Source organism: Hermetia illucens, chromosome 5 (genome assembly GCF_905115235.1).
Source record: "Hermetia illucens chromosome 5, iHerIll2.2.curated.20191125, whole genome shotgun sequence".
NCBI classification, from domain to species: Eukaryota; Metazoa; Arthropoda; class Insecta; order Diptera; family Stratiomyidae; genus Hermetia; species Hermetia illucens.
In genome coordinates, this window is record NC_051853.1 from 15,560,227 (window position 1) to 15,580,292 (window position 20,066).

The 20,066-nt window shown below is 45.3% G+C and overlaps 1 protein-coding gene across 2 annotated transcripts in view; it reads left to right on the forward strand.

Moving 5' to 3' along the window:
- Positions 1–19,579, forward strand: part of LOC119657913 (neuronal acetylcholine receptor subunit alpha-7) — a 641,515-nt gene extending 621,936 nt beyond the window's left edge. For both annotated transcript variants that reach the window (XM_038065097.1, XM_038065099.1), the window contains 2 exons: positions 10,516–10,651; positions 18,428–19,579. In XM_038065097.1, the coding sequence (XP_037921025.1) occupies positions 10,516–10,651; positions 18,428–18,580 (289 nt within the window). In that variant the 3' untranslated portion in view covers positions 18,581–19,579. The remainder of the gene's footprint in view (positions 1–10,515; positions 10,652–18,427) is intronic.
- Positions 19,580–20,066: the final 487 nt, after the last annotated feature.

Genomic DNA, 20,066 nt, shown 5'->3' on the forward strand with positions numbered 1-20,066 from the left:
CCTGACGATTGGCAACGAGGCATTATCTGTCTCATACATAAAAAGGGAGATATCACACAGTGCAGCACATTGCTGAGTACCATCTATAAGATATTCTCCACTATCTTGCTAGGCCGGATAGCCCCATACGCCCAGAACATCATTGGCCCATACCAAAGAGGGTTCACTCCAGGCAAATCAGCAACAGATCAGATTTTCTCTGTGCGGCAAGCGATGGAAAAACTATTGGAATATGGACAACAGTTGCACCATCTGTTCATCGACTTTAAAGCCGCCTATGATAGCATAGCCAGGGTAAAACTGTACACGGCCATGAGAGAATTCGGTATCCCGACGAAATTAATAAGACTGACTAGGCTGAACCTGACCAATGTGCGAGGCCAGATAAAAGCAGCAGGATCACTCTCAAGACCATTCGACATCAACAATGGTCTACAACAAGGGGATGCCCTATCATGCGTCCTCCTTAACCTGGCCCTCGAGAAAGTGATCCGTGATGCTGAGATAAATGCAAGAGGTACGATCCTCTTTAAGTCCACCCAACTACTGGCCTATGCTGACGATATCGACATCATGGGAAGAACCACCCGAGACGTATAAACTGCCTTCATCCAGATCAAGCAGGCGGCCCACGGCGCGAGATCTTGGGCTGCACATCAATGAAGGCATGACAAAATATATGGTGGCTACGTCAGCACCGAAGACGAATCAACCAACAACATCAAACCGCACTGGTCAAACACGAAGAAGAATAAGGATAGGAGAATACAACTTTGAGACCGTTGACAATTTCTCCTATCTAGGGTCGAAAATCACAACCGATAACAGCTACGATGATGAAATCCGCGCACGGTTGTTGTCAGCCAACAGAGCCTATTTCAGCTTACAAAGACTGTTCCGCTCGAAACGTCTCACCATAGGGTCAAAGCCCTTACTGTACAAGACTATGATCTTGTCAGTCCTCATGTGTTCCTCGGAGACTTGGGTTCTTGGGAAGAAAAAATGGGAACTCTTGGCCGAGAGAAGAATCCTCTGACGAATTTTTGCCCCCTACATGAGGATAGACGATTCCGTAACCTACATAATGACGAAATCTATAAGCGATGCCATGATCGTCAAGTTGTGAATGAAATCCAGCTCAATAGGTTACGGTGGGCGAGTCACTTAATCCGTGTGGATGAGAAGGATCCAGCCCGGAAAGTCTATAAGGGCAATATCTACGATAGAAAAAGAAGACGAGGCTGACCCTGAGATGGAGTGATGGTGTAGGTCAGGACGCCAGAGAGCTTTTAGGGATATCGAATTGGTGGACCTCGGCGCAAAACCGGGATGTCTGGAGTTCCTTATTAAGGCAGGCCTAGACCAGATACCGGTTGTTGCGCCGTTGATGATGATGAATTAGGCTACTCAAAAAAACGTGGAAAAATAGCAAGAGGCAATCGACATTGACGGTAAAATAATATTATGTGTAAAGAATTGAGGGACGCTGCGATCGAACCGATGCAGTTGGATGCAAATAGGGTCGCCAAACCTGGGAACGGAGGGGTGGTAGCACGAAAAGAAAAGTGTGTAGTGTGTTACCCACTTAACTATTGCTTCATATATGCCCATAATCAATTCGTAAGGATAGCTGGCATAGCTGTGTTTCCTGTTATACTTGAAGATTCCAGTTTTACAGAGATGTTGTATTAAAGTTTGAGCTCCAAATCACCATTACTCTACTAGGCGTCCCTTGTAAATCCAAAGAAAAATAAGCGACAAAGAGCATGATTCCATCCTACCTGACGGTTCTAAGGCCCCTCCCGAGTCCCGGGAAAAGACCAGGAACATTTTCTGGGAGAAGGATCTGCAGATTAGCAGTGGTGATCTTCGCCCTCAAAGCCTTTCGATTCATCTTTTACACCTGAATCCAATTTCAACAAGGCACCCATTGACAAGTCCCCGCACACCTATTTTTTTTGCAAGCGACGCCGAACGTGGGACCCAATTTCGAATGATCATATACTAGGAGATGTCAGTCACAAAGGGTTGTACAACAATCTGAAAGCTTGGCAAATTTTTTGGGGTGAAGTCCGCAGCGCCAATTTATAACTCCTACAAAATGATGGCCTAAATTCGCCTGATCGAACCGCCTACGCTTGGTTACATACGATTACTGGGGCCGCATAATGCACTTTCTCTGCGATTGCCCAGCTCTGGCTAAAGTCAGGCTGCGGATACTGGGTAAACCATTCTTTTGGGACTTCAGAGAGATTTCTTGCTGCAGGGTCGGAGAGCTACTTTCCTTCGTGAATGCTACGGGCTGGCTCTGAAGATCCGAGCCGGCAGGACTCTGCTTCCCTGCTCCCATAACAACAGTCACGGTCTTAGGAGTTTGTGGCATCAAAACGGCCCACCAAAGTGCTAATTGTGCTCATCGGAGTGGCCACTGATACCTACCTACCTACCCGAGGCCGCATAAAAGAGAATTAAAAGACTGGAAACTACATAGTCCCCCGTATCGCAACTTGCATCGACTATAGACAATCTAAAAAGAAGAGTGGGCCTCGTGATAACATTAAGCGTAGGAGCTTTTTTCTCATCTGAAAGGACTATGCAAAGGAATTCGTGCGAAGACTACCACCGATGTAGTAACTCATCATTTGGGGAAGCGACTAACGGTGTCATTATTCCCAGGATTTTTCGCAAGGTTATCCCGAACTTTAATTAATTAAATCTTTAGGAATCTGAGGGAGTTACAACCCTTAAATTCATGTCATCAAACCTCATTCTCTATATGTAATTCAAGTCTTGATTGTTCTTCAAAAGATAGTTCCAGCAAATCTATAAATAGGTTGTAGATGAAACTAAGAAACGAAGTAGCAGATGCTCCATATTCCATATCGATGGCAAACACAGAAGTCCAATGAATCACGTAATAATCAGAAACACATTAGAAGAAAAATAAGATAGTAATCCGATCCCAATCAGAATTCCGAATCTGAACAATTCACAGAGATTATTGAAGAAAGGGACAATGTTTACTTTGTGACAAGAAACATCGACCAAAGTAGACGATGATTCCCAACCTAGTCAAATAGCTAAAGGACAAAAAAAACTCGAAGGACACAACATCTGTTGAAGAAGTAATTGGTGGAGTATTCCCTAAATATAATGTGGAGTTTTCTTGTTGTTCCAACGAAGGTGATGGATGGCAGCATGTGATTCGGTGTCGATTACAGAAAGTTGAATGAGGTAGCAATGAAAGACAAATACCCATTAGCAGAAATCAACACTTTCGTTGGGGCATTCATAGGCAGTAAGTGGTTTCGAGCCTGCAATATTGACATCCAATCCAATAATTCGGTATTTAGGATGGGCACAGTATGGCAGTACCTGGAGAAATTATAAATGGCGACTAGAATTTCAAACTTAGGTGTTTTGTGTATTTTCAATTCTATCCCGTTCCTTAAAATACTAAACTTCAGAACTTCCTCAAAAACGAAAACGAAGGCCTGAAAAATATTCAATTGGTCCCCTATCTGAATATGAACTAATTGTAACAACGCTTAACTTCAATAATTAGGCAAACGTCAGTTTTGACACTTAATAATGAGCAGTCCTCCGTCTCTTCTTTCAGCCCGCATTGAAACAGCTAAGCTGCAACGTCATCAGGACCTGCTGGTTTCCCTAATTACATTCACTTCCTCCTAAACTTCAGTGATGCTGTTAGCTACGATTGCTTGAAATGTTAACAATTCTTATGGAATAGTGAATTGTGTAGAATTTATGATAATGATCACCATAAATCCTTCTACCGTACAAAGCGATATCAAAGCCCACTTATATGGTTACCGTAAGCCCCCATGTGAGTTATAGCGTGACAACGACCCCCCTGTTGAAAGCTTTCTCAAAATCGATGAAAAGCAGATGAGGTGGTTATCTGAACCCACGCACTGTCCCACATTACGGTCGCAATCGTCGTGAAATGGTCTTAATATTTCTTCAACTGGTCATCCTCCCTCACGAGATCGAGTTACGGTCACCTACAAGCTCTCCTGTAATGCGGTATCCATTGGCGAGACTATTGCTATTTGTGGCGGCTTCTGCTTCTCCCACCAAAAAATATATCTTAGGTCTTGCATATGCCACACTGCACTTAGCGTACTTTTCCATGATGAAGGGATTTCAGAGCCTCGCACTAACCCCGATTCGCAGGCCTCAACCGAGTTCTCGCCACCTCGACCTGATTGACTATGTAAATGAACGATGAACATAATCATTTACATAGTCAATCAGGTCTGTTTACGTACTTTTAGGAAGTGGCTGAAAATCTCATCTGTATCAAAGGTAGATACACTTATGGTAGCCGCCAAGTATTCATCTTTATTCTCAGGCTTATGCTATATGCCTAGGAAAAAAAGAGTTCCCACTGCTGGACGACAGCCCGATCATTGAGACGGACGGTATTGAATTTTTGGGAGGATAGCTGCCGCTCTGCTCTGCTCTGCAACCGAGGCAAAGTGAAAGACCCGTGGCGTGTTGCAGGACTATGACACAGTATTCTTCACCGACGGATCAAAGATGGTCTATGGAGTCGATGTGGGGGTTTTCTCGGAAACACACAATGTATCCGAGTCATATGGTTTCCCAGTACTGCGATACTGAAAACCCGTCGATGGGACATGATCCGAGCGCTACGGGCTGGCTTTGAAGATCTGAGCTAGATGTGCCCATTTTACTGGTTATAGTGTACCTATTGATAATAGTATCTCAAACAGACCTATTTTTTTTTTTTTTTTTTGTACGTACACGGAGGTGGAAAATCTTAGAAAGACACGTCCACCGCAGCTCCGCCGCCCAAACGCCGGAACTACAGAGGGCGATTCACACCCACTAAAAACCACCCCCGGTCTCTCCAACCCCAGCCCCGCGGGACCACCATTAAGGTATTACTTCGCGGGGTAGGTTTGCTCTTAGGCACTCATCCTTCTCCTATTTGCAGCTTTCCTCCTTCTTTGTTTCTTCAGCAATTCCTCCTGCATTTGGATGATTGCGGAGCCGACCGCAAGCCACTTCTCCTCGGACTCCAGCATCTCAGTAACCAAGCTCTCCGGGCTCCCGCTCCTGCCCAGCACCTGGTTTATGCTCCTTCTCTCCATCGCAAATCGTGGGCAGTGAAACATCACATCCTCCGGTATGCCATCGCATCTGGGACAGTTCGGAGAATCATCCAACCCAAAGCGGTACAGATACTGCCTGTAGCAACCACCGTGTCCCGTGAGGAACTGCGTAATGTGGTAGTTGGTCTCCCCATGTTTTCGCTCAAGCCACATCCTAATGTAGGGAATGAGCCTGTGCGTCCACCGACCTTTCGCAGACTCGTCCCCTCTGCGTTGCCAGAGATCAAGCGACTCTGACCTTGCCGCATTTCTACGCTGTACATGCCCCTCTATACGTCTTGCATTGTACAGGACACTCATTTCTTTGGCCAGAATGTCAACCGGGATCATGCCTGCCACCACCAATACTGCCTCATCTGATGTGGTTCTAAAAGCACTGCAAACCCTCAAAGCCATCCGCCGGTAAACCGAGTTCACCTGCTTCCGTCTCTGAGAGTTTTCAAGCGCCTCTGCCCACACAGGCGACGAATAGAGCAGGATGGAGCGCACGACTCTGGCTAGCACCAACCTCCGGCAATGTTTCGGTCCACCAATATTTGGCAACATTTTTGCAAGTGCCGTGGTGGCACTGGCTGCCCTTTGGCATGCATACTCTAGGTTTTCCCTAAAACTCAATTTGGTGTCAATTATTACCAGCAGGTATTTAATAGCCGGCTTTGATACGACCGTATGTCCACCAACCTCCACTTTCACAGTGTTATTTTTTCTGCGGTTCGTTATTAAGGCCGCTGCCGTTTTCGCGTCCGCCAAGGTCAGCCCGGCCTTTTCTAGCCAGGACTTTACCGCTCTCACTGTTTCCGTTGCGTAAACCTCGACATGGGTGGTGTTTTGCTGCAACAACCACAGCTAGGTCATCAGCAAAGCCGACAATCGTAGTGCCCTCTGGGACGGGAAGAGCAAGCACCTCATTATACATGATATTCCACAACAGGGGACCAAGTACCGATCCCTATGGTACCCCGGCCGTGACAATGTACTCTTTGGGGCCCTCATCCGTCCCGTACCAGAGAGTCCTCTCTGAGAGGTAGTTTTCCACCAAAATCGCTAAGTATCCGGGGACACCCATGTCAGCCAACGCCCCTTTAAGCAGGCCTATAACCATCAGGAACTTTAGTATGTTCCATACTTCCAGATCTTTCAGCTTTGTATCTGGTATTAAGTGTTGTCCCAGATGCCTCAACCTACTTTGCATAAGTGCCGGGCACTGTCCCAGGACGTGCATAGAGGTTTCGTCATATTCCTCATAAAACCCGCTTCCTTAGGTGATAGTTCAGCCGACAATGACCAGTGAGAATTCCCACTATGATCCGGAGGTTCTTTTTGGTGAGGCTTAAGCAATCCTTTGTGCGCATGGGATAGTATCCCCCAATAAGCTCGCTGGACTGCTCCATCCCTGGTAGGCCCGACTAGTATAGTTCACTCAACCGTGAAACCGTTTCCGATTCCACAGAAAGATTCTGGCCCGTGTAAAGGCATCACTGCTCCCTTCTTGGCTAGTTCGTCCGCTGCCTCGTTGCCTTCTAACCCAGCATGGCCCGGAACCCGAAGTATCCAGACCTTGTTGGACGAGTCGAATATATTCAGTCTCTCATGGCATTCCCACACCAGTTTAGAGTTCACCTGGTTGAAACTAAGAGCCTTGACCGCTGCTTGCAGATTAAAGGAGGCACATTTGTCTATGGCGTATCTTTCCACCTGGAATATGCTAGTGTACCTGCCCATTGGCACAGGGTACATTTTCCTTGGACCAATGATACCGGCACCCGCTCCCTCTGTTGTGAGGGATCCGTCAGTGTACCAAGTAATCAGTTGCTGGTTCAAGCCGTATGTGACACCCACGCTCTCCCAGTTTACCTTGTTCCAACGTTTTTCAAAGTTCTTATCGACGTAAAACCTCGTTGTCATCTTATCCCTTAGTATCAGTAATTCGGGGTACCGCCTAGAAATAAAACCAATCTTCCTTCGGTTTAGACAGCTCCCCGCCTCACTGATACTCACGACCATCGTAAATATTGCCCTCCTTGCCTGCATCTGTATATGCAGATGGAGAGGGGTTAATCCCAGAAGGACCTCCAGGAATGCCGTTGAGCATGTCCTCATTGCCCCACTGATACACATGCAAATCAGCCTTTGGAGCTTATGTAATTCCCTGGCTTGTGTGCTGAGTTGGATTCTTTCTGCCCAAATTACCGCTCCATAGGTAATCATTGGCCTTACTATTGCAGTATATATCCAAAGTAGTATCTTCGGGCTGGAACCCCATTTTTTTCCTGCTATGGATCTACAAGTCATCAGAGCCCTCGTGCCTTTCCGACAAATATTTCCGACATGCGTTTTCCAGAGTAATTTTTGGTCTAGCGTAATTCCCAAATATTTGACCACTGTTTCTCGTTTCACCTCCATGTCATGTAATCTTATGGCTCTCAGGTGATCAAGCTTACGCCTCCTAGTGAATGGTACTATGGTGGTTTTGGTTGGGTTGATCCACAGTCCCACCTTCCAACACCAGGCACTAGTAACCCTTAATCCAGTTTGGATTCTATCACATAGGGTATCTTCATATTTGCCCCTACAGATTAGAACAATGTCGTCCGCGTAGCCCTGGACTTGTATTCCAGTATTAGTTAACACGTCCAGGAGTTCATCCACTACCATACTCCACATCAGCGGCGATAGTATTCCACCCTGTGAAGCATTTTGCCCATCCAGAGTGCCAGGGTGTTTCCCACTCCTTTGCGGCTCAGGGCATCCTGTATCTCTGTGTGCGATGTGTTGTCGAATGCTCCTTTGATATCCAAAAACGCAGACAGTGCAATTTCTTTTGTTTCTATGGCGTCCCTTAGTACCTCTGTCAGCTGATACAGAGCAGTTTCAGTTGACCGTCCTGCCCAGTAAGCGTGTTGACAGTGATGTAGGGGATTACGCTTTAGAAGGTTAGTTCTAATATAGTTGTCTATGACCTTCTCCACCGTTTTGAGTACGAACGATGTTAGGCAGATTGGTCTGAAAGACTTAGGGTGAAAAGGATCCTTTTTACCCGCTTTCGGAATAAAGACCACTTTTGCCCGTCTCCATGCCCTTGGTATGTAACCCAGTGCTATGCTCCCCCTTACCACCCTCAGAAGAGACTCTAAGATGATTGCTAGGCCTCTCTGGATAAGTGCTGGGAAAATGTCATCTACTCCGGGAGATTTCCGTGGTTTAAAACTTCCCACTGCCCATCTCAGCCTAGCTTCTGAGCATACCTCTTTTGCTAGTTTCCAGCTCTCCTTCCTTCCCCTTTTATTCGTTGTTGGGGTGTCAGGCAGATTGTTGTCGCCTGCCACCGAGGGGTAGGACCCCAGGAAACGAGTTCTGAGAAGCAGGTGTACCCTGTCCTCCTCATTTTCGGTGAATGTCCCATCTTCCTTTTTCAAGCAGACAGAGGATATTCCCCCGTCTTTGGCTACAGCCTTGTACAGCCGGGTTGCTTCTGTGATCTGTTCAATCCCTTCCCAGAATTGCCTAAAGCTGTTCCGTTTCGCTTCCCTGATCGCGTTGCTATACGCAGTCAGTGCATTTTTATACCTCCGCCAGTCCGCGGTTTGTTTTGCCCGGTTAAAGAGTTTTCGTACCTCTGTTCTCATTCTGGCTAGGTTCTTGTTCCACCATGGCCCACCATGACTGTCTTGGCCGGACAGCTGGCTTCATATGCGTCAATAGGCTGCGTTCAAATCTGTTAGCGCAATGCTCCTTAGTTTGACACAAAATCTGTTAGTTGACGTTTTGATTAATCCCGGCTTCCGGATCAAAGGAAGGTGGGTCATTGCTAATATTGATGTCATTCCCTCAACGAAACGAGTAAGTATTATTGAACTTAATGTTCAAATTTTTTGAACTGCGCCATAATTTATACCATTAATGAGAGAATGCACTCAACGTAGTCAACTGTCATGTTAGCTGTAACATAATAAGCAAATTCAGCAGTTTGGCTATAGAGTCAAAACCAGCTGTTAAATACCTCGGTTTAATGCTCCACTCGAAGATGAGTTTCTTTGAGCAAATCAAGGCAGCAGCGGACAAGGCTGCAGCTGGAGTATCGGCCTTGAGTCGGCTAATGGCCAATGTTGGGGGCCCTATATCTACTAGGAAACGCCTTCTTATGGGAGCAACGCAATCCGTTTTGCTCTACAGTGCTTAGGTATAGGCAGACACCCTTAACAAGGAGGTGGTTCGTAAGCACCTTGCTCAAGTTCAGAGACGGAGAGCTTTACAAGTGGCATCTGCGTACCGCACTGTCTCGGAACCAGCTGTGATAGTGATCGCGGCAGTGATCCCCGCTGTCGTTCTTGCTAAGGACCATAAAGCTATCTATAGCCGCAAGAGTGAAGATTTAAGAGAGGTGGTTGCCGATGATGAACGTCAGCGCACACTTACCGACTGGCAACTCTCTTGGCAAAATGAACCAATGGGCAGCTAGACTACCCGGCTCATCGACAATTTAAGGCACGATTTTCTGTTTGGAGGGTTGCACGACGCCGAACAACTTCTTATTTTATTGTGAAAGGTGGGATGGCTTTCGTAAGCAACTTTATGCAAACACAGAGAAGCTCCCTCCGGACAATATTGTCAGAGAGATGCTGAAAAGCGCTAGTAGAAGGAGCCGTGTTACACACTATGTTCGGGCTATTTTTGCTGTGAAGAAGATTGAGTTTAACCGGCGAATTAACCGGATGGCAAGGGATTCCCTAAACTAACAACTCCCTTCCTCCTCTGCCCTCCTGTTGGTGACAGAAATTTCCCGGCCTGAAGGCTTCGTGAGGGCTAGCCTGCAGTAATGTGTCAAACGGTTCCAGGCTAGTTCTCGGATAACAGCGAGGTGTTTAGTTGGTAGCCCGACGACATACTGTTGCGGGAGTCCAACACTCAGTACGTAAATGCATTCAACAAACCCACTTCCAAAAAAAGTCAGTAGTTTACATGATGATAAGTATTTTCGGCACTGAAATCTCAGAACAGCACCCTGTAAATTGCTAACATGATACCATCAATCATGTTGTTTTGAGGGGAAAAAAATTCCAACAGAAGGTCTAATTTTGAGATACTACAATTTTGCTAATATTAGCGCGATTTACAGCAAAATTTCCGGTATCATAATTTTCATACCGGACCCGGATTTCTTCCCTATGACCCTGCATTCACTGTGTTATTATATAAAATTTTTTGTGCATATACATACAACTATATTATATATAAAAAAAACTTGAATTTCATTCAACTCAGATAATTTGAATTCAAACATGTTCTGAAAAGTACATGCATACAAATGATGCCAAAATATTCAGTCACCATATATCCTTATTGTTTGTTACAGGCAAGCTGATGAAGGAAGTGTAGGACCAGTTGGTGATGGAAGAATGCACGAAGCTATTTCTCACACTTGTCTAAGCTCGTCCGCTGAATACGAATTAGCTCTCATCCTTAAGGAACTTCGCTGGATTACAGACCAGGTAATTTTTCTCATAACTCAATATGGGCACGTATAGTTCTGAAAATGTAGGAAGGTATCTACGCGGGAGTTGATATTGTATATGCACTCCCAATCAACATTTGTGGAACAGCCCATTCTGTGGAGTAGTCGTACTATTTCGGAATATCTAGTGTTTGAACATAAATTGCAACTGGTTTTAACCGAAAACAATCATCTATTCATTTCTCGTACCGTCTATAAATTCAAACATATAATACAGATGTGGAAGGGCCGGAAGCAAGGACCTTCAAGTGTAAGAGATTCTCTTTCGTAATAGGTACCAGAGCTCACTCAATCTGAAATGTAATATAATATTATGTTTCGGTGTGCACTCATTTAGTTAAGATGATCTCAGTTCTCATGTTGCAGTAATATAAGTATCAGGTGTGTTTCCCACCGTTATCAGCGGAATGACAGCATTGAAAAGGGGGAACCTGTGGACTGCACGATGCGAATTTAGCTTTAATCCAATCAAAGCTAATTTGATTCTATTCACATCTGGTTGGGGTCAATAAAATGCATTATTGAACGAAATTAGCGGAACCGGTGACCGGCTAATTGAGGGGACAGCTGATAAGCTGGACACGTTATTTGAGTTTAATGATTCGAGGAGAAAAGAATAGTGAAACGACTGGATAGATTTAAATTTATAGTGAATATAAAATCTTTCGAAGCCGATGATATACTGTATGTTATTATGATGTTATAATTTTATACAGCATTTTGGAATTTGTGGTTTGTTTTTGCTCGTGATCCGCCTACACGTCTCTGATCCAAATTTTCCGGGAACAATTCCCTAAGGGCGAAAGTGAGTTGGTGTTTTTTTTTGTAACCTTTTGCACGGGTACTAATTATGGCGAAATACAAATAGACGTTCCGCCATTCCGGGTTGGGAGACAGGTATCCGCTGTCAAAGAAGGCGAACCCACCAAGTCTGAAAAAGGGGAGAGAACGTTTTTGGTCTTTTGCGGAGCCGAGGGGTGAATATGTGTCCCCTTCCCCCCTCTGGAGTCTGATCATTTGTGAGTTGCATATGGAGATGAATCTGAACTATTTTCCTTTTGATATGAAGATCCCTTTTCCCCCTACTCCTCTTTATCCCTGCAAAACTCGATAGGTGCACGCGAATCCCCGTATTTGGTTTATTTTTCAGGATCCACGCACCGGAGCAGACACGTGAATTTTGTGCAATGACACGTGGAGGATCGAAGTGCTCAGTAGACCCCACCCCCTCCCCCCACATTCCCAAGCCTGGCTAGCACAGAGAATGGAGCTTCAAGTTTTGTGGGCCGACCTTCACGGTCAATTTCGACATTTTTTTAGGTTTTTGAGATAGCTCTCCCCACTTGGCCGTTTTCGACCGCGAAGCCAGGAGGACTGTGAGTCAGGACGCCAGTTGGTGGTCATAACCGGCGATAAAATCTGTTCAGCTATGAACAGCTTCTCTGAATATAAATCTCCATATGTAGACTGCGTAGTTATACTACAGAAACAGCAAGAAAGAGTTGTTCCGTGACTTGCAGAGATTTGCGGGGGCTCTGTTTCGATGAGATATATAGTGCACACCTGGAGCGAAGAACTTTCAATCAATCAGCCTAACTTCTGTCATATAGAACACCCTAGAATTCATTCTGGAATTCCACTTAGAAACGATCATCCCTCTGCAAATCTCAGCACACTTACCCCAAAGTTGACAGAGATCACCCTTCAGAGGTAATTAGCACGGTTGAGCGTCGCTACGCTACAAGCAATATATGTTAGCTGCCTTCAACAATATGAATGAGAGTAAGGAGTCTTAACCACAATAGGATGCAATGGATATTCACTAAGCAAAGGACCAGGATAATCCAACTTGACCAGAGCTGTGAGTAAAGAGACGCCACAGGGTACGACACCTCATCACTGAACTGGTTCATAGTAATGGATGAAATTACGCGGATACTGGATAGAAGTAGCGACGTATACTGAGATTTTGGTGATATTGTTGTCACGAATGTTTCCCTCAGTTTTGCAGATTATGGAGGACGCATCAAGATAGATGAGCCTGTGGACTGCAAGATGCGGACTCGGAATGAATCCACCTAAAACGGAGTTGATGCTATTTAGCACTAAAGCAAAGATACTCGCATTGGCACTTTCCACCAATATGAATTATTGTTAGGGATCTGGATCCTGGAAATTGGAGACTAAACACGCAACTGAGGGGTATAGACTTCTCCACTTGCAAGAAGGTCTTCATGAGGAATGGGGTCTCCGGCTAGGGCAGATAATTAGCCAAAAATATGAATAATCGGGATACGAAATATCGGAATTCTTCTATGCCCTTAATGTACTCCTACACTTTCTCTGCCTGCCGTTCATATTAAATCCACTACATCTGAACTGGACAAAGGCTGCTGAACCACGAACACGGGTGCCGTATGACATAGTTCGGTAAAGATTTATGTTGGTCTTGCATCTACCTGTATGAATACTACGCCATGTACTCAGTATAGACTGGTACCGTTGTGCTTATCTCAGCGGTACTTAAGGTCTTATGAAGACCGTGGGGTTAACTCAACTCGGTAGGTACTCACGTTAAACCACCAGGACTTAACTGTCTGTTAACAACTCATCAATCATCCAAACCGTCGCCCTTAGGATGCCTACATTACGCATACTATCCCAAGGGAAAAACCCCATTTTTATTCGAAAGCTAGGCTGCTACTCCAAAACCCTCTGCTTTTGAGTCATCGGTGTAGAAGGCCCCAGTATATCTTGTCACGCATTCTTTTGGTTAACCCCAGTTTTTTTACCAAACGGATGTACGGGGATCTGGCTGCAAATTGGGTAATGCATTTAGAGCTGTCCCGGATGTCCTTCTTTTTGCAATATACCTAATTTAAAAAGAAACCTCGCTCCTACCCGCCCTTCTTATCAGGCCTGAGGACATCTATTGCGTGCAACGTTTTCTAGTGTTCCATACTAGGGGCTACTTCTACGTTTTCCGCGGGACTAATGGCAGTATCCCGAGAAGTGATCAAATTAGCCAGAAAGACCTCAACAGACCAGCTTTGTTGAGCTCTTTCTTGCTAATTTGATCACTTCTCGGGATAGCGCCCTCGCATAGGAATACTAACACAAGCACAGAGAGAAGAGGAGGTATACGCAACCTCCAGCCCCGTTTATTGCCACAGCGTGAGAGTTTCCTCTAAGGATGTGAAAATCTCAGAAAGACAATTTTCCATTCTCCAAGAATGTCTGCAAAAAAATGTGAAAACCTGGGCTGAAATTTCAAGGTTTTCGAAATAGGCTCCTCCATTTGGAGTGTACTGATGAGGCTGCCTTAAAGTAGCTTTCAATTCTGGTGTGTAAAACAGAACATGTTGGATACCTAGCCTTCGAAGGAGGGCAGTGGACATCATTCGAACAGAACCGGGACATTGATTTGGGATACCGGGGAAAAAAGTTTATTCAAATTCAAAACCGTGAAGGCACTTCTTAACACCGATAAAGGGAACAAGTGGTTCCCGAAATACCGGTATTGGCAACCACAATAAATATCACTAGCGAATAGAAAAAAACAAGTCTTAATTATTTCAAACGCTTTCAATCTTTCGTGTGTGGCTTTGGATCGGTTGGTGGGACTAGGATCTTAAACGGTGCAAGATCCAGATCTAGATGGATGTGGTGAAAGCGCTCATCCGGAATTCGGAAATTGGCCAGTTCGGCGCGATTGTGACGATGAACCTTCGAAAGCTGACACGGAAAGCATTGTTTGACCCAGCGAAGGACATCCTTATGGAGACCGGGCTAAAAGAATTTAAGCGCTGCACTTTTGACGATGGCGCATCCGCTCGGGTAGGCCGCATATTAGGCCTGGTCGCCGTCAAGATTAAGACGGTGCAATTTGAAGCGAGGTAGTGAGAAAGCTGAATGTCCTTGGCGTGGACCTCGCTGATGTTACTCGCAGATATCGCTGTGGCCATATAGGCAGTCTCAACACGTGAGTCAATTGGCTGCCTGGGCGAAGTTTTGTCAGAGCGAAAGTGAGCGGAATCGGTACGAATGACGAAATTCCAGCCTTCGAGAATGCGCTGAAAGTGTTTGATGGCCGTGAAGACTGCAAAGAGCTCGTGGTCGTACGTTGAGGACCGCCGCTCGGTGTCCGATAATATCCTCGAAAAGAAACCCAGGTAATCCAGTATTCGTTAGGTCGTTGCTGATCGAATACCGCGCCGAGGACAGTGTTCGCGGCATCGGTCCGTAGAGCCAGCGGTTGGGAAGGCCCAAGGAAGGTCGTGGTTGCTCCAGATACTATGCCTCTTTTACAACGTTCGAAAACGGCGTCGTCGTCCGGTATCCAGTTTACCTTGGACCATTTGGTTTTCAGAGAGTGGTGCCCGGCACTGGGCGGCGTGTCGGATGCAACGCCGGTAATAATTGATCATCCCGAGGAAGCGCCTAAGCTGCGATAAGTCGGTCGGTTCCGGGAACTCGATGATAGCACGCGTTTCGGTGGTGGTGGTCGAAAGCCTTCCCTGTTGACGAAAAATCTGGCGAACAGGACCTCTGGGAGACCGACTTGGCACTTGCCCCAGTTAGTCCGGAGCTTAGCTTAGCGTAGCGTTTCGAAAAGCTGGCCCAGTTGACGTTCAAGCTGATTGTCACGTCCGAAAAGACTAATATATCGTCCTGGTAGGCCCGAACGCAAGGGAGCTTTCTGAAGAGGGGGTCATGATGCGCTGCATAAGTTGCATGGCGTTCTTTAATACCAGCGGCATGCTAAGAAACCCAAAAGCCGAAGGGCGTAGTGATCGCGGTCTTACAGCTGCCATGTGGGACCATCGAGATCTGTTAGAAGGCTTTCTCTAGGTCAATAACCATGAAAACCGAATCACTGACGTCCTGCAGGGTCAGCGGGTAACAATCTGGTCGAGTATGCGCGTTAAGCTGGCAATAGTTGCCTGTGACACGCCACTTGCCGGGGCCCTTGGGTTCAAGGGGAAGGCGGGTAGCCCATGGACTTGACAACGGTCAGATAACGCGTTCTTCAGCGAGCCGACGTGGTCGCGAAAATGCCAGTGGTACCCTAGTGGCAATTTGGTGATGTGTCGGCAGGTCAGCGATCGAGGCCAGCTCCCCAGATGGGACGGTGGCATTGATGAACTTAGTGAAAATGTTGGAATATGCATCGCCGAGGGGGCCGTCGGGAAGTAATGGTGTGAGTACGGCGCTGATGGTGTGCACGCCCGGAAGCGGGCGATAGTACAGGCCGTGGAGAGATTGGTAATCCCGTCCAGGGAACGTCCTTGGCGCATGTCAATAAGAAGCCTGTGATGACAGAGAGCATCAACTCCCAAAACGGCCTTCTGCACGTCGACGAAGGTGAACAGCCAGCGGAAGGGCCGGCATAGCCCGACATCGAGGATAAGCTGCTGTGTTCCAAAGGTCGAAATTGAGTGGGGCTTGCAATGCCAGACTCTGCTTTCGAAACGGTTAAACTGCGTACCGCTTCGAGATGATGGAGAGGGCATAGCCTGAGTCAACTAGAAATCGTATCTTGGTGCTACGATCGGAGACGTAGAGCTGTTTTTCAAATGGCAACTCTAATTTCCCTGGGAACAGGCAGAGTTTCGCACAGGGAAACTGCAGGTCTTCCTGCAGCGTATACTCAGGGTGCCATGTTTGCTGTGGTATCAGCAATACCCTGTCCTGGGGTCCAGTCCCAGAGTTGCCGAACGACTGCACTGATGATGGAGCCCTGTTGTGTACGTAACGCAGACACCCAGGCTGATCTGATGCATCTCATCGGCAACGGCTGCAAATTCGTCCACCGTTTGGTTCTTGTTGAGGGGCAGCATTCTGCAAGCTTGCTGCGGTAGGAGGTCCTGCCATTTGACCAACGGAGCGCAACAGCACATGTATAAGGGTGTGAGGAAAGAAACACGCGAAGGACTCCGAAAACGGCGAACCACAGGCAAAATGCCGGCCACTGCGCACCAATGTCGCGAATGTAAACAATAGACGGGGTCATCACTTTGCTAATTGCAGTTGAGTTAATTTATGATTGATATTTTTTTTTTATTTAGTAGGGTAGGTGAATTCGTAGACACACAGAGTGTTGGACTCCCGCAATAGCACGCTAGCAGACTACCAACTAAACACCTCCCTGTCATCAGAGAACTAGCATGGATACGTTTGACATATTACTTCGCTCTAGCCCTCCCGCTTTCCCGGCTTTAAGAGCCTTCAAGTCAGGGAATTCCTTTCACCAACCGGAGGAGAAGGGAGGAAGGGAGTTGTTGTTAGTTCAGGGAACCCCTTACCGTCCGATCTCTCCGCCGGTCGAGTTCAATCTTCTTCGTAATAAAAAGAGCCCGAACATAATGCGCAATACGATTCCAGCTGCCAGCGCTCTTCAGCATCTCTCTGACAATGTTGTCTGGAGAGAGCTCCCCTGCGTCTGCATAAAGCTGCTGGCGGAGGCCGTCCCACCTCTCGCAAGAGAAAAAGGTGTGTTCAGCGTCGTCCGCCACTCCATTGCAGAACACACAATCAGGCGATCGCGCCTTCCCAACCCTGTGCAGGTAAGACTGAAAACCTCCATGCCCACTTAGAAGTTGGCTAAGGAAGTAATCAATCTCACCGTGCGTTCTGTTCAACCATGGGTCTAATTTGTCGATGAGCCGCGCAGTTCACTTGCCCCTTGGCTCATTTTGTCAAGAAAGTTGCCACTCACTAAGGGTGCGTTGACGTTCTTCACGGGTAACCACCTCTCTTAAGTTTTCGCCCTTACGGCGGTAGATAACTTTGCGCCCCTTGACAAGGAGGGCAACGGGGATCACTCCCGCGACCACCATCACAGCCGGTTCGGAGACGGTGCGATAAGCAGACGCCACTCGCAAAGCTCTCCGCCTCTGCACTTGAGCGAGGCGTTTACGATGCACCTCCTTGTCAAAGGTATCAGCCCATACCTCGGCATCATAGAGAAGAACCGACTGCGTTGCTCCCATGAAAAAGACGTCTCCTAGTTGATATAGGGCCCCCGACATTAGCCGACTCAAGGCCGCGACTCCAGTTGTAGCCCTGTCCGCTGCCGCTTTGATTTGCTCGAAGAAGCTCATCTTCGAGTCGAGCATTAAACCAAGGTATTTAATCGCTGGTTTTAGCTCTATAGTCAACTCGCCGATCGATATGGGACGCAGGGTTGGGATTTTTCTTCATATTGATATTGGGAGCACAACTCGAGGCTGTGTACCATGGGAAAGAAAGTCCGAAGGATTGAAATCAAACGAGAATTTTTACTCCAACAAAACAAATGATCACACGAATTCAATTCACGTTGCGAAGCTCGAGTATCCGTGTGGATGCAAGATCGACACAGCAGGAAACGCTCCTTGATTTTTTTCAGATTGGCTGGGTAGCTTCTGGGTATGGGTCCTTGAAAGAAATCATAATTTGGACCTCCCGCACTGCCCACCTTTCAAACAAATGTGAAAACTAAAACCGGCTACGGAAAGTACTAACCGAGACCTTTCATTTGATACCCCACATGACTATATTCGGTGAAAAAAATAGAACCCCCTTTTGCATGTATAGGGAACCCCCTTAAATTTGACGTGGAATGATGCAACTCATTGTATACGTCAGTGTTTACAGTGCGATATTATTTTTAATAAAAATCGAAAATAAATCTGGCTTCACTCAAATTATCTGATCAGGAGTTCATAATAAAAATTCAACTTAAATTAATTTTAATAAAATTTAATTTCAGCTAAAAAAGGAAGATGAACACAGCGACGTAACACGTGATTGGAAATTCGCTGCAATGGTAGTTGACCGTTTGTGCCTTATAATTTTCACGCTATTCACAATAATTGCGACACTTGCTGTTTTATTTTCGGCACCGCATTTTATTGTGTCGTAACAACCACAAGGCTATATCAAACGTATTATATATCCTGTTATTTGTTTAATTATCATCACAATAATTAAACGAATTTATTAAGTCTTTAAAAAAAAATAAAAAATAAAATAAAATAAAATAAAATGAAGAACATGTACGGCACCAACCGCAGACACGAATTCAAACTACAAATATCAACGTTCGAACATAACATCAACTAGGAAAATATTTCAATTATAATGATAGCATTAACATAAACAAAATTGTTAGAAATGCTTTAAAACATCACATTTCATTTAAACAAAAAAAAAAAAACAAATATGGAAAACTGCTGAGTAAGAAAACTCTCACAATTTTTAAAACAGCACTGGCAGTCCAAATAGTACTAATTTCAAGTTCACATTCAAATGGTTAAGGCAGACGCAAAATTATTACGCGCATTTTTAGAAAACTGTTCAGCAATATATCGTACTATGAAATAAGCGAAATAAATAACACAATAAAATGTCAGTCCTAACAATTCGGTACTCACAAAACGGCTAGAAAATGGAGTCAACCAAGATACGCTGAAAACTATCACCAAACAATCGAAGAATAATAGTTTATGAAATATTATTATTCTAGCAAACCATTCATCTGATCCGAAATATTAAAATAAAAATAATAAAAAAAATCAATTCGACAGTACGATGACGACATATATTTGTTAAAAAAATAATAATTGATTGCAATACAAATTTATAAAGTGGAAAGAACGATTTATATTTGATAAAAAACACTTGGCTTAAATTAGTAAGCTATACTAGCTGCCAAACTCGATTATCTGAATTCATGATTAGGTCAAATTACAAAAGAAAAATGTTTGTATAATAAACAGGGGATGGTTTTGAACTATCCCCAACTTCAAATTATTCGTGCAGGACGCGCGTTTTCAGTTTATAAAATAATAGCAAACCATAAATAACCCAATTATTTCAACATTTAAAGCTTTACTTGGAAAGAGATATGTCACTTATGTTACTATTTTGAATATCTTTGGAAATGGATTCATTTACAATTTATCTACAAAAAATGCCTTCAGTAAAGCAAAAACTATATTTCTCTGGTGTAGTTTACTGGGGGGAGCCGCAGCTCCGAGCACTCAGGCCATTGTTAGGCCCATTGTACTATCCCCTTAAGTTGCCTATTCAATGGCTTCCCGCCTATGGTGTTCGCAGGCTTTAGCGAATTTAAATACATGTCATGGTGCAAAACCAAGCCTGGCTATCATGGGGGTGTGTAACAACAGCTAAAAACAACAATTTTGCCAAAAACAACAATTTTTATTTAACCTATAAAATTACACGTCTAAATTAACCTAACTTATGTACTACCTTAACACGTGGACGACGTGGGATAGGCGGGAATTGATTGACACCCCAAGGTAGGTGACTTCTTTGACGGTTGGGATGGTGTTGTTGTGGATCTTCAGGGATAGAGTTGAAATGTCGTTCCTCATTTTCGGTGT